At 43.1% G+C, this 25727-nt stretch overlaps 3 protein-coding genes across 11 annotated transcripts in view; 1 reads left to right on the top strand and 2 right to left on the bottom strand.

The window, feature by feature from the left end:
* Positions 1-17030, top strand: part of ttbk1a (tau tubulin kinase 1a) — a 45579-nt gene extending 28549 nt beyond the window's left edge. For all 4 annotated transcript variants that reach the window (XM_037105382.1, XM_037105392.1, XM_037105373.1 and 1 more), the window contains 2 exons: positions 14052-15511; positions 15610-17030. In XM_037105382.1, the coding sequence (XP_036961277.1) occupies positions 14052-15511; positions 15610-16021 (1872 nt within the window). In that variant the 3' untranslated portion in view covers positions 16022-17030. The remainder of the gene's footprint in view (positions 1-14051; positions 15512-15609) is intronic.
* LOC119023366 (NACHT, LRR and PYD domains-containing protein 12-like) overlaps positions 1-25727 on the bottom strand; it is a 286857-nt gene that overhangs the window by 96847 nt on the left and 164283 nt on the right. The window lies entirely within an intron of this gene.
* Positions 18980-23765, bottom strand: LOC119024138 (microfibril-associated glycoprotein 4-like). 2 transcript variants are annotated; one of them, XM_037106633.1, is made up of 7 exons: positions 23639-23765; positions 23221-23277; positions 22942-23091; positions 22653-22691; positions 22420-22516; positions 21980-22147; positions 18980-19994 (listed from the first exon to the last, which is right to left on the bottom strand). In XM_037106633.1, exons 2-7 carry the CDS (start codon positions 23224-23226, stop codon positions 19741-19743), a joined length of 714 nt encoding a protein of 237 aa, XP_036962528.1. In that variant the 5' UTR covers positions 23227-23277; positions 23639-23765; the 3' UTR covers positions 18980-19740. The 2 variants fall into 2 exon arrangements, with proteins under 2 accessions (XP_036962528.1, XP_036962536.1); XM_037106641.1 differs by having other exon boundaries at positions 23625-23738.

Below are 25727 nucleotides of genomic sequence, written 5' to 3' on the forward strand. Positions count from 1 at the left end.
TCTGAAGCAACAGATCTCTCTTACTATCGTTCAGTATTTGGGGAAGTCAATCAAATCATAACTGTTGGGATTTTGATGTGAGAAATATAACACAGCAGCTTTTAGACGCTTCTGCATGCTGTTTTTCATCTGATTGTGCTGACAGGATTATTGTTGCCAAAAGAATTCACGATAACGATATTATTGTAATCTGCTTCATGTGTTCACTGTCGACATGATGAGGGTTGCACCCTAGTCTCCTCCATCATACTGTGTTAGCGAGATGGTTACTGCATCTTCCTCTTCTTTTGTCTTTTTTACCGTGTTACCATGCGTAACCTAGCGTTACCCTGTGTTACCGTGTGTTACCGCCACCTACAGAACAGAAATGTTCTTAAGAGCAGCATGAATCATATTAGTATAATGATGACGGTGGTGCTGGTGAAGGCAAAGACGAGACCGCATGACTTTTCAAAGTGGATTAATCATTTTAATATTTTTGAGCTTGTACAACTTAAATGTAATTGTCTGCTTTAGTTGATTCATTAATTATTATTTATAAGCAACATAGTTTTTGTTTGGACCAAGTTTTAGTTTATAACATTTAAAAACTGAGCTAACCTTCTGTGTTCTACTGAAGTTAGCATGCTAACAGCTAGCCTCCTTACGGCCCTCTGTATCTCAGAGGTGACAGTCTGACAATCTGTAGTTTCAGCTGGAGATGTGAAAGCAGTCAGTTCAATACTGAGTCTAATAAGTCAACAACATAAACTCATAAATGTGAAGAAAGGAAATGTTATGACAGAACCCTCCACCATCTGAACTCAAGTTTCTGTCTCTGACTGAACTCAGACCAGTTTAATCTGCTCGTTAACTCATTGTCAGACTCTTCATTCTTCATTCAAACTGAGATTTGTTTCAGATTTTAAACTTCAATATCAGAATTCCGAGAAGAGAAAAGTTTTCAGAAAAATTCAGAGAAAATCGTCGGAATTCAGACATTAAACTGACTAACTGATCTACTTGCTACCAGCAGCTAGTTTCTACAGCTCAGAGTAAAGTGAGCAGCAGTTAGCAGGTCACAGCTCAACATGAGCTGTTGATGGTTCATGAGTTAAAGATGCCTCACTAAAGAGAAACTTGGGTCTTTATCAAAATCAAAGCCAGTCTGACTATCAGGTGTAAACATGGGAACTTTATGTTGTTGGTCATAAACACACACCTGGTTCACCTGGTTCACCTGGACACGACACACACACTGACAAAAACAGGTCAAGAACAGTTCACCCAAAATCCAAATATTTAGTCATTACCCTTATTTTAATATGATCAGAAGTCCTGAAAGATGTTAATGCATTATCATATCCTCCTAACATACACTGATATTCTTAAAGGAACAGTTCTCCAAAGTCAGTCCTCAGCAACTGAAGTAGCTGGTGACTTGTTTAAAAATGGAAAAAACAACCAAAAAAAACAAAAAAAAGGCTCCAAAACTCCATTAAAACTTAGGAGAATTAGCTGTAAGCATTTCCTGTTAGCAGTGAAAACTGTCACTGGATCACTGAAGTACTGAAAAGAACTTAAAACATGATGTTTCCACGGCAGGTTCTGCACATGTGAGGAGAGTGTTTCTTGTGGATTCTGCTAAACAACTGAAGCAGCTGAGACTTGATTTAAAACAGAGAAACAACCACTGAAACATCAGATGTCTCCAAACAGTCTGCAGTCACATCACAACTGACCTCAGACCAGATTTACACCTTTGTTAACATGAAGTCTTCACTGGAGCTGCCGAGCTAATGGTGTTAGCATCAGGTAGTTCTGCGGATGACGAGCCTCAGTGTGATACTGTAGTATCATATTATCTTTAAGGACTTCTGATCATATTAAATAAAAGCTGAAAATGACTCAAAGAAACTAACTGATACATGTTAAAACTTTTTTAGGGCTAAATCATGAAAAACAAATGAAACGGCATCAAAACGTCGTTAGAAACCATCTCAGACTGAAGGTGCAGCAGCGACAGACGGCAGGAGATCAGGACGCTTCAGGACGTCTGATCAGAGTTTTGTTTTGTTTCTGTGTGTTTGTGTGGAGCGTGTGATGGAGGCGTGAGAGGTCAGAGGTCACCAGGATCACCGTGTCTGAATCTGCACGGCCGATTCCATGAACGTGAATGTGGACGACTTAACGTCTTCTGTTTTAAAACCTTTGGGCTTCATTTTCCTCCAGCAGGATTTTCCTCATGATTGCTGATTATTGATCCTCTTCTTGATTTATTTCCTTCGTCGCTTTTTTCCTTCAGTTCATGTGTTCATTTTTTTTTAATTATGCACTCATTGTTTTATTCATTTACTCACTAATCAGTCAGCTCTGAGACCTTCCGTACTTTGGTGGCTGCTGTTCACAGGCTGGACGTTATTGCATCACCGCTGACACTTCACTCCACCTGCAGTGTCACATCTTATCTTAAGTCCTTGTCCGTGCACAAAGTCGTGTTTAGTGGTATTTTAGCTTTTCGATCACACCGCTAGACTCAGAGCGAGCGCTCCGCCGCCAGCGGCCATCGAGGAACTGCCATTCTCTTTTTTACTCCTCTCCAACTCTCTTCCCCTCCACATAACTCCTGACGCCTTTGCCCCCAACCTATCGCTTTAAAAGTACACAGTATGTCGAGTTTGACTCGCCTGAGGAGAGAAAAGAGCGAGGGTGCCATTGGGACAACACAAGAAGAAATAAAGTGATGTTTCGGGGTAAGCACAGTTTAGGAATAGTCCTTTACCTCTGTTCTCTCACTCAGTTTCTGTTCCTCCTCTTCCTTTTCTTCCTTCTGTTCACACATTTTTCCTCCCTCTTTTATTTCCTCCGTCGTGTGTCTGTGTTTCGTGTGCCTGATGACTTCATCTCTCTTTTGTGTTCCCTTGTTTTCTTTTTGCATCTCCAGTGCTCATTTCTTTTGTTCCTTCAGAAGAGAAAAGCTCAGCCTGTTGTAGATAGAGAGATTCAGTATGTGACGTGTTCGTGCTGGTGACTTTGTGTCCTTTTAAAGTGCTTCTTCTGTGGGGGACATTTGTCCAGCTAGAGGGATGCTAGTCTGACCAATCTGGCAACCCACTCAGCTAACAGTCTATTCAACTGTCTGTTAACTTTTTGGTAGCTAGCTGTAACTGTAGACAGAGTGCCAGATTTACTCCAACACTCCCTCAGCTTCTCTCCCCGAGCTCCTCCCCTCACGACCTTTGACCAATCAGCTGCAGGCTTTAGATGTGAGAGAGCACCAATCAGCTCTCTCCTGTCTAACGTCTGGTCAGGGAGAGGAAGGAGACGAGGGCAGGAGGTCCAATCAGAGTGTTGGGACGTAGCCATAGGAAACATTTAATAAAGCATTTATTTATTATAAAGAGTTGCTTCCTGCTCATTAACCTCTCCTCCTTCCTTCTCTCTGATTGGTCTGTTTGCAGCTGGAAGAGGACCGGCACCAGCCCCGACCCAATCAGCTCAGGAGGCTGGCCTCCTACGTCTTCTCCTCCTCCACCCTGGAGACGGAGCAGTATCCCCACGGAGGAGGAAGCTTCATCCAGAGGAGCCGCTCCGCCGAGAGTAGCCCCGCCCACATCACCGCCACCCCCCGGCGGCGACATGCCGGCACCTTGCCGACGCCCGGCAGCCCACGGAGCAGACACTCGGTCCTGAACGTGTCCAGGACACAGCTGCAGCAGATGTTAGCCAAGCTCATGAACAAGAACAGCAGCTGAGAGACGGACTCAGAACACACACGCACACACACACGCACACACACATGCGCACACACACATGCGCACACACACGCAGAGTCTGCCCTCCCAGTAAACTGTAAAATATTAAGGACGTCTAACAATCATTTTAATCATTCAGTTTTGCTCTTCAATCTGAAGTGAATCTGATTTATGTTCAGTAAATGTGCCAGAGACGTGTTGGATGATGTAAACACATCGTTATGTTCGTTAATATCATCACAGCATGAAACAGTACAAGACTACGCTTTTATTTTGAAATCAGTGTCTTCCTGTGTTCAGAGTTCTGTTCTCTCACTGTGTTTCTTCATTCTGTATTCAAACAACACTCGTCTGATCGTTTTTAACAAAACGCCACGTCTGAAATACATTTTGATCAGATTCTATATTATGTTACACATCAGACTCTCTCAGAATCAAACTGTTCATTCAGCCATTAACAAACATTTTGTCTGAGACGAACTGAAACATTTGCAGCAGGCTCTGCACACACACACACACACACACACACACACACTCATATGAAACTGAGAGCCAGATAATAACCACAACAAGCCATATTACTGGCACACAGCAGTACCGCTGTGTTGGTAAACACACACACACACACACACACACAGTAGAAGACAGCAGAAGAAGAAGAGCTGACGACAGGAAGTGTTTACCATGCAATAAAGTGGGCGGAGCCTCTCTGCACAGCTGGAGTTGCACAGACCCGTCAGCCTGGAGGAACCAGGTGAACTGCAGAGTTCTCCGGGTCGCTGTGAAGAGGACAGAACCGGAGCGAGGCTGCTAACAGACTGTTAAGCTTTACGCGTCTGTGCATTTATTTATTTAAACTTTTTGCTTCCTGCTGAAGTGAAGGAGCGATCGTCCAGGAATGCAGGTCGTCCCGGCGATCCATTTTTTTTTCGCACCGAGACTTTGGAGTCGGCTTGTTCCCTCCGATCATCCCGTCCACCGAGCAATACACCGACACCGACAACACGTCTTCACCGACACAAAACCAGTGATCCGACTCGCCTCGCTCTGAGTCCGGCCTCATTAAATGTTGTGTGTGACCGGAGGAGTGTCAGTTTGTCTGTGAGAAGGTTTCCTGAAGCCTCAATGGCAAAAACTGTTACTGTGCTGGGTAGAAGTACGGTGGCCCTGAAGTCCAAATATTTCACACTAAAAGAAAAAGAAAACAGTTTTACAAAAAAAAAAATCAAAAAACAACAACAACAGATGACACATGGACAAATCATGAAACCACCCAACAACAGCTCACAGGATGAATACACAACTAACGAACAACATCACAATAATTGTTTCTTATTAATGATTCACAAAAACACAAGATGGAAAACAAACAGACAGGTTTACACAACATTTAAAGGAGTAGTTCAAGTTTTAGAGGACAAATTTAAACTTTTACAATATTGATGAGGTAAAAACCCAAACAAGCTGTTCTCAGAGGAAACACCGTCTGAATCTAGAGAGGTGGCAGGGTCCACCACATATAAACAGTTAAAGGGTATAAATTGTGTCGTCCTTTAATGTCAGTATTTTTATCAGCCAATGAGGATCTTTCTCTGCTCATTAACATTTGTTCAACAAAACTACAGACTGAACCTTTAATCTACAGACTGCTCCTTTAAACTGTAAAAACTACCATATACATTTTTTTTTTGCAAAAACAAACAAAACTCTCAAATCACAAAAAATAAACCCTAACCTAAAGTTCTGTGACGACTTCTGACTTTGTTATTTTCTTGCTGAACTCGAGTTTCTGATTTATTTTCCTGATTTATTTGCTGAATGTTTGATTTTGAAACAAACGTGTTTCTGCTCTCAGAACGATTAGAAGGAGCACGCGGCCGCTGTCAGTCTGCGTCTTCAATGTGACACTTTGGATCTACTAAAATGTCTCTGATTGGTCGAGGAGCTCAGATGGAGGCGGAGCTCTCAGTGTGTAGGAGCTGTTGAGCACGACAGAGAGCATCATGGGAACTGAGGCGTCACACATGTTGTCGTCTGTCGTCGGGCTCATTGGCTCTTGAAGACTTTGTTTTCTTGTGTTTGGTCGCTCTGTCAGTGTTCAGGTTGAGACTGAAGTATCTTTATGTGTTTCAGGCGTTCATGATCCCCAGAGGACGAATCCGTCTCACTTTGGCTAATCCTGACTCGTCCTGTAGCGCCACCGCGAGGTTGACATCAGTGGTTTTGAGTGTGTCGGGCAGATGATGGAGTGTTCATCCTGATAACTTTTCATCTTCTTCTTTGGTTTGCAGAGCTGATGACATTCACACTTAGCTAATGTTAGCATGCTAACATGCTAAAGTAAGAGGGTAAACATGATATCTATATATACACACACACACACACACACACATCTGGTACACATCGAGATAATAGCATTGTCATTGTGAGCATGTTAGCATGTTGATGTTAGCATTAAGCTTAAGTACATCTTCACTGAGCTGCTAGCTTGACTTTAGCCTCTCACCTATTCTTTAAAGGTGCAATATGTTAGAATCTTGGTTGGAAAATGAAAAAATTAGCAAATATTTCCCACAGAGAGAAAAGAAAGCATTGTTAATTTAATATTGAAGACCTTTATGTATAAGTTGCAGTGATATCTACATGAGTCGGCATGCTAATAAGTTAGCCATGTCCTGTCCCGCTGCAGAGCTCCTGTGCTAACAGGTAAACCCTCGACACTCCCATTGTCTGAGTAGCTAACAGCAGCTACAGTCACAGTTACCCTGTTCTTGCATATTGCACCTTTTTAAAGGAGCAGTTCAGCCAAAATAACAACCATAAAAACATGAGATGTCTCCAAACAGATGAGCTGGAAGGAGACATCTGATGTTTCTTTGGTCTCCAGCTACTTCAGTTTTTGAGTAGTAGCAGAATGCTGAGTAGCATAATGCTGCGACACCATCTTTATCCTGAGATCAGGATTTTATTGTCTGGTTATCCAACGCTGCGTGTTTCTGTCAGAGACAATTAGATCAAGACAATGAGAAAATGTAGTCAGAAGATCAGAAACAGCCGGACGAGGTTACAGGAGCCTGTTGGTGTTCGAGTTAAATCTGGTCTTCCAGAGGACGAGGTCGACCCTTTTTCATCCGTATGGACTTCTTGACTTTAAGGTCCATTAGATGGGAGGTTCAGGTGGTCTTGTTGGTTTGGTTCTGTTATCAGCTGTGATACTGAATGAGTTGTCTGTGGTCTCTGTGGGCTCGTCGTGCTTCCTCTTCCATAACTGTGTTCTGAACGCTGATCTTTACTGTTGCACTTTATCACTGAGTTGACTGGAGAGGGGGCTGGGCCGGGCCAGGCTGGACTGTGTCAGGCCGGGCCAGGCTGGACTGTGTCAGGCCAGGCTGGGCTGGGCTGGGTCGGGCCGGGCCGGGCTGGGCTGGGTCAGGCCGGGCTGGGCTGGGTCAGGCTGGGCTGGGTCGGGCCGGGCTGGGCCGGGTCAGGCTGGGCTGGGTCGGGCCGGGCTGGGCTGGGTCAGGCTGGGCTGGGTCGGGCCGGGCTGGGCCGGGTCAGGCCAGGCCGGGCTGGGCCGGGTCAGGCCAGGCTGGGCTGGGTCGGGCCGGGTTGGGGTCTCACTGTATGGATGCAAAACTCAGATGCAATAAGTGATTAAAAAAGAGAGATTTCTGTAAACAGACATTTTTACATCTCCCTTTTCATTATTGGAGGGAGTTTCTTTCTTCCAGGCAGCTGTTGGTTTCACAGTGTCATGAAATCTGAACAAACATGAAGCGTTCTTAAAGTTGCTCCAATCAGAACCAACCAAGTTGATGTTTGAGCGACACTGTGTTGGAGGATGCGTGTGCAGTTTTCACATTTTCTCAGAGCTTCCTGAAAATCTAAGGCGGGAAATTAAACATTAAACTTCTGAAACTTCACATATTTACATCATCAGAGGTTCAGGAAAACTCTGCAGAATCAGCTGTCAGCACTTCCTGTTAGCAGTGAACCTGCAGATGTTCTGACAACTATCACTGGATCACTGATAGTTATCTGAAAATCCACAGGTTCACTGCTAACAAATAAGATGAGATATATTAAAAACATTTCTGAGCTGAATTCTCAGCAGTAGATTGAAGTTGGTTTCTGCAAGATAATCTGAAAACTGGCTGCCTGGAAGAAAAAAGATGAGCAGGAATAAAATGTAATTAATGTCAGAAATGAACACAAACCAGCGATCATGTCACAGCGCAGTGCGCCGCTAATTGTTCCATTTCACATTGAATGAGATGGAATGATGTTAAAATCAGTGCAGTTGTTTTAAGGGCATGCACAGTAAATGTACGCGGATCAGTGTTGCGTGGACCGACTGGACGCTGTCATGTTACTGGTTGGTTTTAGTAGAAGTCCGTTACTGTGTCTCCACTTTGAAATAGTTTTTGCCTCGAAGATTCTTTGGACCTTTGCTGTCATCAATTGTATTTAGCTCTTTCAGACTCTGGAGTGAACAACAAACATCCAACCCACTGAGCAGAAACCTCCAGACGACGACGTCCACTTAACGGTTCATCAACGTCTTTTCAGCGTTCACTGCTGACGTCCATGTGACGTCCTTACAGGGTTCAACGTTAAAGTCTCTAAACTGTAATGTTAGACGTATTTTCAACTTCAGTGACAGACGTTTAAAGAACTTCTTGTGGTTCAAAATGAAAGTTTTCATGAAGCCAAATTTAACTTCATGCTGCAGAAACTACAGCGAGGATTCAAACCCTGAACCTCAACCTCTACTCTACCTTATGAGGAGAGATACTCATCAGATTTATTAAATATCATGTTTTGTTCATCCAGCCTTCATCAGAAAGGTTAATGTTCAAAGGTTCTGACGACATCAGTAGTGAACGTTGAAAGACCTCAAAACACTTCTTGCTCTCCAGTGGATGTCTTTGTCGACGTTAAAAAGACGTCCACCAGAGATTTTCCTACTCAGTGGAAACATTCAGGACGAAACACCATCCAATCAACATCTCACATCCAGCGAGTAAGCTGTGAGAATCAGAGACTGGAGACTTTGATGGATGTCCAGAGTTTTACCCAAAGTCCTACGAATCCCCAGAAATGTGCTAAGACTTGAAATGCTTCAGTTTTAACTGATGTGTGGACATTTGACTGAGTCCCCTGAAACAAACCAAATCCCAGGAGTTTGTTTGAGAAGAGGAGGTTGTCAGGCACTGACACAGACACTGACAGCTTGTTTAAGTGTCGCCTCAAACATTCAGGTGTTGGAATCACCGTCTTCATGGTGTCTGTGTGCTTTAGAATGACTGATTCAAACAAAAGTCTTAAACAAAGTAAGAGCCGGTGAGTGTTTGTGACCAACAGTTAATGGATGAGTTGGAGAAGATTTGCTGTGTTCAGGGTCTTTCATCAGATTGCAGTGGAGGATGGAAAAGGTTTGACTGGTCCATCTCTTCAGTGTCTGCAGGACAAGCTTCAGTATTTTGAACAAGATGTTTTGTCCTCTAAAGGTCTGTTCTGTCCTGAGAGATGGAGGCTTTCAGTAGAAAATCTACAAACACTTTTAGTTAATTTTTGGTTTGTGGTCTCCGGAGCTGTTTAGACTGAATATCAGGCTGCTGCTAATGTCGGACCAAAGCAGCGCTCTGTGATACTTGTCGTTCCACTAGTCGGACATGCCAGAGACATTTTGGGAGTGCACTTCCAAAATATGGCTACATGAGTTAGCTAGGACGGCCATTTTGTGCAATGAAGGCCAAACGGTTGCTTTCTCAGTTTGTTAAAGGGCTACATTAAGTAAATATGCACCACTTGCTGTTTCATAAAGCTCGAGGCGTTGGTGTTGGCTCAGCCCGAGCAGGAGACGTCCCTCTGCACCGAGGCGACGTCCAGACTTTGTTTTTCATGCTGCTTCATGCTGAGTTCAGGACGTCCTGCCTGTTTTATATTGCGCATAACGTCACACTATAACCACTTAGAGAATGTATGAAGTGGACTAGCTGCTAAATCAGAACTTTATTTTGCACATCTGCAAAATGATTCACCTACCGTACAAGATTGTCACTGATACACGTCAATGTTTTGTCCTGTGTCATCATGAACGCAATGCCACATTCAGTTCAGAGCGAGCGGCGGGGAGCTTCGAGTGCGCTCACTCTACTGACAACAGTTTAAAAAAAAAAGAAAGAAAAAAAAAGATCTGCAGCATTAATGATGTGTCGTACAAAAAGACTGTTTACAGACTGTCGCCACTCTTTGCATGAGATCTACTGTTTGTACGACATGCACCTCTGACTGTAAATGACTGAAAACAGCACTGTACTGTATTTACAACAAATCCACAGTGAATATACACCTCTGACTGAAAAATGTCTGTGATTCTTTTGTAAATAATTTTCACCGCTACTAGAGATACTCACGGATCAGAGCTGTCAGGTCCACACGTTAACGTGATGAGAAGCAGCTGATAGTCACAGATTCTTCATCCTCCATCACATATTCGCTCTGCAGTGTCCATCTGAACATTTAACCTCAGTGTTTGGTTGTGATTGGAGGAGGTCTGGCAGCATCATGGGTTCAGGAGGCTGTTTGAGACAACAGTTCCTGAATAAAGGAGCTGAGTTGTGTACATGATTCCCATCGGCCTTGTGAAGACTTGATTCTACTGCTTCATTGCAGAAGAACAAAACCAATGAGAAGCTGTCTCGAGTAGACAGTCTGCAAATTTTAAAGAGCTACTTCCTACAACTGTCCAAGGAAACTAAAACAGAAGGAAGCATCCTCACGCCACTGAGACTGTGGGGTTAGACACTGTGGTGTCAGCTGTGTTGAAGTGTATGGGAGAAACAGTCAAACTTCTGATATGAAATCAAAGAGCACACTTAAGAGACAAGGTCTTTCATTTCATATCAGAAGTTTGACTGTTTCTCCCGTAGAGTTCAACACAGTGACATGAGTTTCTGTTATAGGGTGCTTAGTTCTTGGTTCTTCCTGAAGTTGAAGCAGTGTTTCAGTCAATAGACCATTAAAATCATTGTGGTTCAGAGGAATTATGACCAAAACAACTAAAATAAGACCCAGGATCTGAAATGGTTCTTCAAACCATCACATGTAGTGTGAGAGTCAAATACTTGTAAGGCCGACTGTTCATGTCAAACAACTTGTGTTCACTATGATGCAGTGAGCAAATACTTGTGTATTAACTTGGATAAACCCCAAGGTCCCTTAATTGGGGTTTTTAACCTCAACCCCTAACCCTAGAAAATTGGCTTGGGGCTTAAAAGGTTAATGAAGTGCAAAAAACATACAATGATTGAGCCTCTTTTGGCTGTGAGAACATAGAAAATGTACTCATGTTGGAGTCATGTTGGTCAAACTGCTGCTACTCATGTTCTTTATTTAAAGGAGCCATCTGTAAGACATTTCCAGAATTTCATTTGTTCGTTCAAAACTGAACCAACATGAACAGAGTAAAGAAACAACAGAGTGTCTCTGTTCTATGTTACAGAGCGGTCTACTTAAGCTAGTATGCTAACCAGCTAGCCACCTAACACCAATGAGTAACTCCAGAGGTGACAGTCTGACAGCCTGTAGCTTCAGTTCACTACTGAGTCTAATAATCAACAACATAAACTCATAAATGTGAAGAAAGGAAATATTTTGACTCCCTATTTTCATTATAAACAGAAAAATCCAACCGTCCACCGTCTGAACTCAAGTTTCTGTCTCTGACTGAACTCGGACCAATTTAATCTGCTCGTTAACTCATCGTCAGACTCACTTCATTCAGACTGGACTCAAACTGAGTCACAGTCACCAGAACAGTTCTGGTTTGTCTCCACAGTCTCCTCTGATTTGGTCCAAATCAATCCTCAGTTCACAGCCACATGTGAAGATGTTCTGTCTCTCCACGCTGATGATGTCCGACTCTCTCTCTGTGTGTCTTCTGTCCCTGGAGCCAAAGTCCTGGTCAGAGCTGCTGTAAATCACCTCTGTAGTGTAAATCACCTCTGTACTGTGTCTTCTGTCTTCTTCATGTTGACCTCCGTCGCTCTCAGAGTTCAGTGACTCCTGCTGTCGTACGTGACCTGGCCGACTCTGGTCAGCTAATAAGGCAACTTAACTCCACAACTAACTGAGCTAATTGGCTAATGGCAGCTGGTTGCTATACTTTTAGCTATAGTTTTGGAAACACCTTTGCATTCTGGCCATTTCTTAAGAATTACACCTCAAATAAATTAAATAACCCCGAAAATGATTTCCGGAATACAGATTGGATCAGAAATATGTGATCTGTTGCAGTGCATGTGATAGTAAACAGTAGCAGGCTGGTTATCTTTGCCCCAGAAAATCTATTTATGGGAAAGTTTTATTAATAGTAAAATGCTGTTTCCATCAACATTACTGCAGCTTTGAAGCCTTGAAAAACAAGATGATTTAGCTTAAGAGTCCCACAAAACTTTTTCACAGTCTGCCACAAAACATCTATACCTCATGAATCACACAGTAGAATTATATAAATGTTAAAAAGATATTGTTAAGCTCCTCTCAGATATACATTTTATTGCATATTTGATATGTTAGTGCTGATATTTATGGAATAACAGGGTGATATTTGTATAGATAACATGTCTGTAGAAAAAACAAAACTGCTTCGTGTCTAGGTGAACACTGGTCTCCATGTTGAGTTTGTTGCAACTGTGCGCCACATTCACCACTTTGTTCATCAGATCAGTTTGGACCTCGTGTGTCTCTCACGGCTGATTCTCAAAGGAACATTCAGATAGTTTAAGCACAAAGACTGGAAGCAGGGGGAAACTGCTAGCTCAGCTTAACACAAGTCTTGTTAGCATTAAACTAGTCTTCAATCCATTCTCTAGTCAGCTAAAACAAATCACCACCCGACGATGAGTTCAGGCCTGCTGAGCTGCTCTGTTCAGTCACCGCTCCCAGTGAGTGTTGGCTAATAAATAGCTTCAATGCTAACTGCATTAGCACTGTGTTTCTCCTTCAACACTTCAGTAAACAAGATGCATCATGTAAATCACGCAGTTGTGGATATTATTTCACTGTAAGGTTTAACTGAGCTTAGCTAGTGTCTTTAACATGCTTCTAGTTTGTGCTAAGCTAGGCTCAACATATTTCTTTACTGACCACACAGAAGTGAAGCTAGCGTTAATCTATTTGTTGTGTTTTCTATTTCTAAATTTGTTAATTTCACAACATGTTAATCAGACAGCTTTAGAGTTGTTGGGAAGTAGATTTGTCTTCTCTTTTGATGGTGCTAGGCTAGTCCTTTCTTTCAGTCTTCATGCTAAACTAAGCTAAGCTAAGGTTAACACATCTTTGTCCTCTCTCTATACTGGAATACTGACACTGTGTCCTGTACAGTTCCCATCTGACTCTGATGACAAAAACAAGAGCGTTTCATTAAAATGCCTGAATGTTCCTTTCAAGTTTTTGCAATAACAGCAGAGTTTCTGATGTGGAGGTGTGGAGGAGAGTTCAGTGTGTTGATCCGTGAGTGTCTTTCGCCTGTACAATACAGTTACATTTCTTTTCTATCACTATAAGATTGTACAGTACTGCTTGTATAATTTACAGGTAAAGCATGTATTTTAAACTTTTTGTAAATCCAAATGATAACTGTGTACATATATACAGAAATGTAGAAAGTCATTAGGTTTGCAGTTAATCTCTAATAGCATGATAATTAGCGGGTTTAGTATGTATGTACAGGCTGTATGTTAAATCTTTATGAAGGGAAACACTTGAAAATCACCCGATATCAGACTGCGTGCCGTCTAAGGATAAACTCTGCAATGCATTTTTTTGTGCCTTTTATATCAATGTATGTAATCTAGACAATCTTGAAAAGCTTGTGTACAACCAAAATGACATTAAAATGGTTTTGGGGGCAAAATACATCCCTTCCTGCTGTCTTTCTTACAGAGCGAACATTAGCAAGGTGCTACTACATGTTACCTTCCTCTAAAACATCACCACTTGTTTTTCTTTTCTGTCAGGATGTGAACAATTGTGTGATAAATGTTCCAACTGCTTGAAGAGAGTCATCATCACTCTAAGTTGCAAGCTGGTGTTTGTCAGCTGGTCATTGCCAAACTTCCTTTTCCATAGGTTTGTGTCAACAGGCCTCACCTCACTGCCAGATTTTCGAGCATTGAGTTGTTTTGGTATATTGTGTGAGTGACTGCATACTTTGTCATACACGCTGATTGTCAAAGTATTGTGAAATGTACCCATGTTTTTGTTCCATGTGCATTTAGGTGTAATACTTTGATTTTGTATTGTTTCCAGGTGTTGTCGCCCACTGAGCAGAGCATGCCGTTGCCACCTTCCCCTGACTATCGGACAAAAGGCCAGAGTGATGAGAAGGAGCATTTCCACATCCTTCCTCAGCTGCAGGCCAAGAGGGCTGACTTCCTTACTGTCATGCTGACCGGTACTTTGCCTCAGCGCCGGAGCTTTGCCACGCCAGACGAAGATGTCCCAGAACCTCCGGGGCCAAAGGATGATGATGTTACAAAGAGTGAGTCCAACAGCGAGGCCAGTCAGAAGAGCACCGAACGTAGCCAAGACGCTGCTCCTTCAACACTCATGGCCGAGGACCAGAGGGGCCCGAGGGAGCACGCCTCAGCTGCTGATGCAGACCCTGACCTTGAGGATGCTTCTAAAACCCTGGTCCTCTTCTCCCCCGGAGACACTCGCAAGTCTCCCTCTGGTGGTGATCATGTTCTCGAGGACTTGGCCACACCATGTGGCCTCCCTTCTCGTAATGACCGCTTGCTGGTTGGGGAGGCAAGCCAGCCTGAACCTGGTGAGACCGGCCGTTTGTCCCCTGCTCTCAGGTCAGACCTGAGGCCGTCCACTCCCATTGCTCCTGCATCACCACCCTTCACCAAAGTAGAGCGCACTTTTATCCATATTGCAGAGACATCACACCTTAATGTCATGTCTTCCAATGGTCACTCTGCCAAGGACAGTGACCGGGAAGTCTTGGCAATCATGAAGGCATCAGCTGTAGATGAGGACACCCATGAGCACGGAGACGCACCAATGGCAGACGTTACTGCAGAGGATTCAGTACCAGATCAGACTGCGCCAGCTGACAAACAGCCCAATACTGAGAAAGGTCCGTCAGCTCTCCTGGCTCCGTCTTTAGAGCCTGTTCCAGAGGCCATGTCAACAGTTCATGAACATGAAGCTCTGGTGCAGGAACCTAAGATACAGCCATCATCCAGTAATGAAGCAGCCATGCTTCAGACAACTGAATCAGAACTTCCTGCTGCTATAAAGCCCAGAATCCGAAGCAGAATCCCAGTCCTCATATCTGAAGAGGACTCTGGTTCAGAACAGTCCTCCTCCCTTTCAGCTCGAGCTCGGCTTCAGCAGCGAGCCAGGCAGCTGGACTTGGCACGCATGCTGGTCCAGAAGCAACAGGGTCGCTGGATGAGGAGGAGGATGCTGTCTGGAACGTCGTCATCATTATCTTCTGGGGACGATGAGCGTCGGAGGGCTTCTGAAACTCTGTCTACCACCGGCTCAGAGGAGGACACACATACCTCGGATGAGTCCAGGAGGAGTTCTCGTCTCAAAACGACAGAGGAACAAGGCTCCAAGGAGTGCAGGAGCAGAATCCCTCGGCCTGTCACCCCCATAAAGAGCCCTTCAATTGGGCTTGCTGCTGCTGCTGGTCCTTCTCCTCTTTGCATGCCAGACTCCACCATTACCAAAGGAGCATCATCCTTCACTAATGGGTATGATTATTTTCATCTTTTTGAGTGTAGAAAAGTTTTGATGTTAAAGCAGTAAAATTTAAAGAAACAACACCTTCACTGTACTCTTCTGTCCACAGGAATCAGAAAATTGGACTAAGCACTCTCAGCACTCAACGGAAATCCAAACCAGTCACACCCAGGTCATCCTCCTCGTGTCCCCGTCCCTCTGCTGCCCCTGCCCCATCCGGAAGCCCTCGAATGCCTCTCCGAGTCCTGTTTGGAACCCGACGCAGCCTTAGCTCCACCCACTGCAGAACTGACAGCCCCTCCCCTCAGAGAGTATGTCCGTCCAGGCAGCCCCTCTCGGTTCGAGCCCCAACTGTCCCCATGCTCCCGCCCAGGACTACAACAACCATGCGGCGCAGCGCCTCACAGGAAGCCACCGCCCAGACCTCCTCTGGCACCACGCCCGCCAGAGCCAGGCCAAAACCAGCCGGGGCAGCCAAGGGAAAGCCAAATGCCAGGGAGAAGGCGGTGCCCGCTAGATAATACAAAGAGACTCGTTGCTGAGACATGTTTGTGTATAATCAGTCTTCGGACAAGCTACGCCTCAAAGGTTCTCACCTGATTCCATATAAGACTGTGATGTTACAATGACCTCCTTCAATTCATTTCATGTATACAGACCTCTTATATTTTCCAAGGACACCTTACTGAACTATCTTCATGGGCTTCCAGTAATTTTGACTGTCGTACAGGAGTGTGGCTGCCATGGTGCTATGGATACGTCTGCTGCTCCTGGTCAATCCTCGATCTGACTACTTTCTGGAGCGGAGAATCATGGCCTCCAACAAGTCTGGTTCCAGAGACTCTCACCTTACACAATGCTCCCAGCTTGCCCACAGCTATATTACTCTTCTATTGACAGTACCCTGCTCAGATCACATTGCATGGTGAAGTATATCACTGATACATTGAATCTGTAGAGGGAAAACAACATGTACAAATTCTGTACCTTTAAATTATTTGATATAGTCCTCCCCTTCCTGTTGGGATAAACAGGCCCAAAAAAGATTAAATTGGACCGTTTGAATGCCCAAATGATGTTAATATGATAAACAAGTCTCCACTATATCCTGTACTCATTATGGTCTTGGAAGAAGAGAAGAGCTGGATGTGAACAGAGAATAAATAGCTCGCCGCTCGCCTCCTCATGGTGTGACAATGGGCATGCTTTAATCATTCTATTTTCTGGGTGTTTTTATTTTTGTTTATGCTCTGAAATGTATATAATAGAATCATTTCCCATAAAGACATCTTTATTTTTTATCTTGCCAAGCAAAGCATACATTTCAAGTCTTTAATTTTCTGTTCCGATGTGTTGGCACTACGCCTGTTTTTTATGCATGAGAAAAACAGGGTTAACCATGAGAGGAAGTTATACCTGCTTTGATTCTGCTGACAGTGCAAAAAGTCTGATGGTTGTTGGAGCCCATGCTGTGTTTGTACGGGACCAATGGGCACTGAGCTGTGAAGTAAAGTCTTGGTCATGTGGAAAGGCTGTCGTGTCATTCTTTCTCACAAGGTTTCCAGGAAAGTCAAGGACCCAATCTGATCTGGACCCAGACTTTCTATACGCTGGATCCAGATTGGGTCAATTTTAACTTTAGCTGCACCCAACAGGCCGACACATGCTGCATCTTCCATCAACCAAGAGAACAATGGCCTGTTAAATGTATTCAACCCTCTTAAGTGTTGTTGAACCCCCGAAAGACAATGCTTACTGCGTTACCTCGCAGTAAGTATTGTTTCTAGTCACTGCTTGTGATTACAGTTCGAGTGGTCGACCCTCAGCTGTGACAAATCAGCTGGAATATAGTAGCATGTTAGCACCTCCTGTTCCCTCATCTCACAGTTTGTGAGTGTGTTTAATGTCTTTTCAGTAACCTGTTTGAAATAAGGTGTGTGGTTGTGGTACACAGTTTAATCCTGAAGCTCTTTATGTGCTAACAACAGTTAGCGGTTGCTAACAAGTGTCTGAATGAGACTACAGAGGTTGTCGGGGACATTAAACGTCCTCACAGCAACACGGAGACTCATCTACTCACTAGTCCGTCTTTACAGGCCACTTTAGTTCCACTCTGTTCTAACTCTGACTTTACAACTTGTAGGTATGTCATGTAGATGACTGTCAGGCTCTGCCTTTTGTTAAAGGGACACTTTACATGTAGTTCCCTCTTTGCCCAGTAGGTGGTGAGGCAGTAAACACAGAGCAGGTGTGTTGGAGCAGCTCACACTGTTTGACTGTCAGTGTTTGTTTTATCTTCAGTTGTGAGTTAACCTAGTGGATCTCTGTCTACATCTGCTGGATCTGATGGGGAATACAAACATACACTCAGTGGATCTGAAGATTAGAGGTCGTGAATCATCACTACTGGTACTGGTTCAGCAGCCCCTCAGTGGTTTGTAGGTGTTTTGTTTTGTCAGGTGACGTCATTATGCTGCGGTCCAGCTAGCCGTGGTTCACGATTTGCTTGGTCAAATCAGCCACACCATTTCTTTCGGTGCGCAAATATTCTAACATTTACGGTAATCGCAATGAAACTGCTCTGAATTTGGGTCAGACCGCAGTCTCACAATCAGACTCATGAAACATACGATCCCTTTACAGTGATTATTCTTAATGAACTGAAGGTATCATGAACAGGGGCGTAGCAAGCTTTTCAAAAGTGTGGGGGATGGATGTGGTTGGTGGGGGGAGAATCCTAATGGCTGTGTGTTATGTTATTACCTGTTTTTATTTGAATTAATTTACACAAACTCATAAACTTTGCCAACTCAAAATACTCAAACAATTGGTTACAGTTGGTTACAATTACATAAAATGGTCCAATGAATGTGACATTAAACAAACTGACCAATGAACATATGACCAGCTCCCTCTCATTCAAAGAACCAAAAGTGATCTTTCTGCCCTCCTCACAGGAGACAAACTGTTCAGCCAGCTTTTTTCTCTTTACCCTGTTTAGCTTGTCTTTATGTACATGGCACGCAGCAACACTGGTGAGGCGGGTTTGGGTCGTGGTGCTACTTAGCCATGTTTTCTTCATGCTTTTATTTTGGTACTTCCTGTGACAGGAAGTGTGAATTTGCATATTAGGGAAATATTTTGTTTCACTGCTGGCATTTATATTTAACTTTTAGATTTAGATTTAGATTTAACATTTAGATTTAGATTTAACATTTAACATTTAACATTTAGATTTAGATTTAACATTAAACATGTTTATTTAACACTGACATTATATTTTTACAAGAGAAGTAAAGATCACAAAGTTCACTAATACTGCTGTAAACCTGTCAGAAGTAACATTTTAAAATTCACATGTTTTTTAAACATGGTTTGTTGTGCATGCACAACTTTACAATCGGCGCCCCATACTGGGAGGCGTCAGGAGACAGAAATAACACATCTCTGAGCACATGAAGACATCAGATCACATCAGCTTGATGCTCAGCTTCTTATTTATTGTCATCATACAGCAGGTTATGATTCACATTAAAGTTTAACCCTCCACCAAATATCAGGACAGTGCAGAGATGAACACACCATGAGACTAAACGTTGATCTTTATCCATTAACTGTTGACGGGCCGAAGGTTCTGCTGGCTCACATGGAGCAGCAGTCCAGCTGAGGGAGTCACAGCTGCGGCTCAGTTCACCAGTTCAGCCTGAAGTCCTGACACGTTGCTGATGTGTATTAATATTTGGGATGTTACATATTTGTGTGTTGAGCCTGATTTAATCAATGTTGTGCTGATCACAGGCCTGTAACTATGGAAGCACACAGACCACCAACTCCCTCATAAGCTCCTATGTTCACTTTGAGCCCACGTTTCTGAAGGAACGCAGACGGCACCAGTTTTCTAATTATTCACTCTAAAAATATTAAATCTACATCCAAACGTTCAGCAGCTTCACCCCTCACTCAGGATGACACGTTCAGGCTGCAGCATTAGAATGGAAATGCACACCACAATACTGCTGCTGCTAACTGCTGCTAACTGCTGCTAACTGTTGCTAACTGCTGCTGCTGCAAGACACCACAGATGTTCACTAACATGAGTTGGTGTGCTGCTGGACTGTGCTGGGAACCAGTTTCAGGAAAACACGGCCCATTAAGAGATTACATGCTTAATGACAGAAAGAGAAAGAAATCACTGAAGAGGTCAGCTGATGATATTCTGCTGTACGATGTTCCTGGAGATCTAGTGCACAGGACGGATCTTCATCCTGATGCTCTTCAGGGAGTAGTTATAACCCTTCCAATGGTACCACTCCACTCCAACAGCAAAGAGAGTTTTATCAGCCCCCCAACGATAAACCCCGTTGGGATTTGCGTGGTGACAAGCCCCGTACCAGAACGCTCCCAGGAAACTTCTGGCACAGTTCCCACTCCAGGCATCCTGGTCTTTGTCGAAGGTCGTGAACTTTCGTCCATTGTGATGACTCAGGGAGTCTCCTAGAGAAACACATACAAGAACCACAGTGTTGGTAAATTTATATAAACTTTGAACATCAGACTAAAACTATGTGGATTCATCAGATGGACTGAAGGAACAGTTGTGATTTAATCATAATTTTTATACATTTTTATTTTATTATTTTTTCAAATTATCTTTTTCCTTCAGTTAACAGACAGACAACGAAAACATAATACAAAATAATCCGACATTGTGATAAAGTAAAAAATAATGATAGTAATAATAATAAATAAATAAAAGATAAAATAAATTTAAAAAAAATACCAATTACTAATTTAAATAATTACATAAGGTTTCAGTCAGAGGATACATTTTTCAGAAACATATGCAGAAACTATGCATAACAAAGACATGAGTGCTTACTTACAGTTGCATCTGCCTGTATTCAGAAACAAAGGCAATGTGTAGTTGATTACAAGTATACAAGACAAGCAAGACAAAATATGTAATATCTATGAGAAACATATTTTACAAATCATTAAAGATATTATTTGTTATATACCTTACCCATTTTTCCCATCTTTTTTCAAAAATATTGACTTGATTTCTAATTCTCATTGTTTTTTCCATTACGTATATCTCTTTTACAAGATCCTTCCATTTGGGATTACTTAAATTATCATCTTTCAACCAATTTCTTGTCATTTGTTTAATTAATGCCACTCTTATTAAAAACAAATATACACTTTCTTCCTAATGTTTTCTGGAAGTTTTCCAAGTAATGAAGCTAATGGATTTTTATTCACAGAGATGCCAAAAATATTTGACAGTTCTCTTTATTTATTTAACAGAATCTTCCCAAAAACCACCTACAACTTTACATGACCAAAATACATGACTGTGGTGTGCTATTTGCTCCCTGCATTTCCTCCAACAGCTTGAGGTTACATCACTTTTACATTTTCTTTGGATTTGGGGTGTCTTCTCACTTGGAAGAATTGAAAATAATGAGACTTGGGTAAACCATATTGTAACGATAGCTGTTCAAAAGATTTCATTTCTTCATCCACAAACATTTGTCCAAATTCACATAAACCTTTGGATGTCCATATGTTAAACGTTTGGTCCATTCTATTAGAGAAGTCTGGATCACTCCCCTTTTCTCTCAGAAAAATTACATCTTCACTTAATTTTAAATTGTGACAGACTTCCGTCCAAACCTTAAGTGTAGCAGCTACCCATCTATTGTCTCCATTCTCAATGTATGATTTTTTTGTATTTGGAAAAAGGGAGAACAGTTAATGGTATATCTCCACAGTTTATTTCCATCTCTCTCCATTTTGTATGTGAACATTCTCCCATCCAAACTTTAACATTTCTTTCTTGTGCTGCTTGATAATAAGCTTGCAGGTTTGGAAGGTCTAGGCCACATATTTCTTTCGGCAATTTAAGATAATTCTTTTTAATTCTTGGTTTCCTGCCATTCTACATAAACTTCCTTATAATAAAATCCCACACAATATATATGGGTAGTGCTTTAAAAAGAAACAGAAATATTATTATATATGTTCATCTGTATAATTTTGAGAGTGGGATTATGGACCATCTGTTTAGGTCCTGTTTGATTTGGCTTATTAATTCATCAAAATTCATTGTGAACAATTTGTCCAAATTCTTTGTTATATTAATCCCAAGATATGTTATCCTTTCCACATCCCAATTAAATGTATATTTATGTTTTAGTTCACCACTAATTGTGCCATCCATAATCATTACTTCTGATTTATTTAACTACTGTTAAATACATACTACATAAACTACATGGAACTACTGGCAGCTGGTGAACTGACTGTTGTTTTACTGCGCTCGATATACGAAAGTTTAAATTTTTGTCCCCTGTCCAGAGGTCCTGGCTGCGTTATGAATATTTGATCTCATCTGAGCTTCGTGGTCGACTCTCTAACATCAACAACGTCTCGTGCTGCTGAAAGAATGATTCACAGCCCGCCGTCGACTCACTGACCTGCCCCTCCGTTGATGAATCCAGACACCTTCAGTAAATATCCGTCACATTCTCCTTCGACAGAGAACGAAGTGTAACGAGCAAACACAGTTTTCCCCTCAAAGTCCTCCATCTGGACCAGGAGCTCCACTTTATGGCCTTTAGTCAGGTGGTGGATGTGGTCAAGACCTGCACACACACACACACACACACACACACACACACACACACACACGCACACACACACACAGACTTCAGCTACAGTCTCTAATTTACTCTACATTTTAATGTTTCTTCTTTCTCAGCAGTGACTTTCACACGGACCATGATGAGGTCCACTTCAACATTGTTGGGGCGGTTCTGACTTTTGTCTCAGAGTTTAAATGTCTTATTTTTGTTTCAGTGGTTCTGATCCTGATTTCTTGAGGTCACATGATGGTTAGTTTGGTTCCGTCTCTCACCGAGCCAGTACTCTCCAGCAGCGCTCCCAAAGCCCTTCTTGTATTGATCCCAGGGCCTGTAGAAGTTCACCGAGCCGTCCATCCTCGTCTGGAACACCTGGACAGACGAACACACGAGACACCTGACAGCTCAGGTTTCCACACAGTCTTACTGGTACGTGATTTATTGTGATGGGAGCTTCATGTTGAAAACCACTGGGCTTTGACTGGATGAAGTTCAGTTCGGTACTCACCGTCCAGCCTCCTTTCAGTGAGTCCATGTCACAGTACACCTACACACACACACAGTCAGTCATTAGTGAAGTCACAGCTGTTTGAACTGTATACAGGAGGCTGTGTGCCACAACAGGCTGATGTCTGATGATTACTGACTGAAAGGACGAGATCAGGATGAAACACTACAGGAAGTATCAGGTCATACATTTGATGATCCTCTGATCTGACTCAGCGTCCATCTCAAAAGGAAAACACCTGCTGCTTTACATAAATGTCAACCTGCGACCCAGAGAGGAGGACGTGTACCTGGACAGCAGACCTGGGTCCATCAGGATAGATGGTGAACACCCCACTGCGTTGTCTCTTGTCATGATGGATGACACTGCAGTCCTTCGGATGCTTTTTAATGCCGCTGGTGAGCGCTGGAGCCAGGAGGAGGACGACGACTGAGAGCAGCTGAACACAGGACAGGTTGTCATTTGTTTGTTTTCTAGTTTCATGGTGGTGTGGTCAAAGTCAGACATCACAAGCCTCTTCACAGAGACAGAACTTTGACATCTGTCAGACATCAGTTCACAGACTCACCTTCATCGTCAGTTTTTGCTGGAAGTAATACCGGCTGATGTGGATCTGTCTGAGGCTCTGAGGACACAAGAAGGATTAAATCAGAGAACAGATGCACGACTGCAGAGAAGCTTCGTCCCCGTCACTCCCCATGAAGATACACCACGCTCAGCACAACAGGGAGTGACGGTCAGAGCTTCCCCACAAAACTGCATCCAAAGTGGGTCCAGCTGGAGCAACGTTCACCATCATCAAAAAAAATGTGGCGTCAGTCGTCACAGTCACAGCCTGTGTAGCAAATATTACTGTACCGTGACCAAACTTTTACAACCTTCAGCTCAGCTTTTTGCTAATTCTGTGATTCTGGGTAGAAGGAAGAATCCCAAAAAGACAAAAGTCAATCTGTCTCCTGGTCAGATGCTCACCTGTCTGAACTCACCTGCAGGTTGAACTGAAGAGGCTTCACCTTCAGAGGAAACAGAGACAAACTGCTGCTTCTCCTTCAGTCTGTCACAGTCTCACAACTTCACGTCTTATATCTGCAGCAGGCACCATGACGTCACAACAGGCGTATCTTTGAAAATCTATATTCAGTAAATACACATTAACAAGGAATTATGCAGGACTGAATGAACAAATATTCTAATGTCAACACAGCCAGGTAGTTGTGAGGCTTCTTGTTTTTTGTGCCTTGATAAGATCGTGACAGCTGGAGATCATGACAGGAAAGAGAGAAAGTGATATTTTTGTGACAACTGTTTCTGCTCATCTTCAAACAGACTGAATTTTCTTTTATTACATGAATCTGAGTTTCTTTTTCTGCCTGTGTATGTGTAGTTTAAAATTATCTGTATTTACATGATTTCATCTGATAACTGCTCAGTTTTCACTGCTAGTAATCTATAAAAGAAAAGAAAAGTTAACTGATGGAACAATGAGCTTCGTATTAAAGTCTCAATCATCACATTCTACAAAAGATTAATTAGAATGTATCTGCATCTTTCTGAAACACAGGTAAACTTCTATAAACAGGCGATTGATTCTCCTCACATTCCTGAGAGATGAGTTTGCATTTGTGTTTTTCTCCCTTGTGTCACATTTGTCTTCTAGAAAAAGATGCTTTTAATGTCAGAGGGAACAGTTCAGGTGTTGGAGTCAAAGATAAACACTAAGAAAATGATTCTGTGTAATGAAACTGACACTTTGTGTCCTCCTCAGGTCAATATTTGATGTTCTGTCTGAAGTCAAGCGAGCCATCGTTCAGCAGGATGCTGCCTGTTTTGTTATCATATTCCATGAGAGAGTGTAGCTGCATCATCGCCAGGAAGTGAATTAATGTTCCAGCCGTGCTGTTAAATAACAACAATAAGTTTAACTTTGAGCTCAATGTTGTTGTTCAGTATACTAACTTATTCCTGCCTCATTTAATTTGTGCAGCTCAAGTTAGTGATCTGAACCAAGTGTTTAATCAAACGCTGAAACTACAATTAGCCAGTTCGCTTGGTGGAAGTCTCTCATGCCCACAATCAAATTTCTGCTGTATGATGGTCCTGAAGCTCAAAGCCCTTCTTGTATTGATCACAGGGCCTGTAGAAGTTCAGCGAACTGTCCATCCTCCTCTGGAACACCTGGAGGGACGAACACACGAGACACCTGACAGCTCAGGTTTCGACACAGTCTTACTGGTACGTGATTTATTGTGATGGTCAGACAGGAAGTGTTCATTCTGAAATTCTAAGTTGCACATTAAACTTAAGATACCTCTCCTTCACACACTTGGACCTGCGGTACCTCTCCTTCACACACCTGGACTTGCGGTACCTCTCCTTCACACACCTGGACCTGCAGTATCTCTCCTTCATACACTTGGACCTGCGGTAACTCTCCTTCACACACCTGGACTTGCGGTACCTCTCCTTCACACACCTGGACCTGCGGTACCTCTCCTTCACACACTTGGACCTGCGATACCTCTCCTTCACACACCTGGACCTGCGGTACCTCTCCTTCACACACCTGGACCTGCGGTACCTCTCCTTCACACACTTGGACCTGCGGTACCTCTCCTTCACACACGTGGACCTGCGGTACCGCTCCTTCACACACCTGGACTTGCGGTACCTCTCCTTCACACACTTGGACCTGCGGTACCGCTCCTTCACACACCTGGACTTGCGGTACCTCTCCTTCACACACCTGGATTTGCGGTACCTCTCCTTCACACACCTGGATTTGCGGTACCTCTCCTTCATACACTTGGACTTGCGGTACCTCTCCTTCATACACTTGGACTTGCGGTACCTCTCCTTCATACACTTGGACTTGCGGTACCTCTCCTTCACACACTTGGACTTGCGGTACCTCTCCTTCATACACCTGGATTTGCGGTACCTCTCCTTCACACACCTGGATTTGCGGTACCTCTCCTTCACACACCTGGATTTGCGGTACCTCTCCTTCATACACCTGGATTTGCGGTACCTCTCCTTCACACACTTGGACTTGCGGTACCTCTCCTTCACACACTT

This window comes from Acanthopagrus latus, chromosome 1 (assembly GCF_904848185.1).
Source record: "Acanthopagrus latus isolate v.2019 chromosome 1, fAcaLat1.1, whole genome shotgun sequence".
NCBI lineage: Eukaryota > Metazoa > Chordata > Actinopteri > Spariformes > Sparidae > Acanthopagrus > Acanthopagrus latus.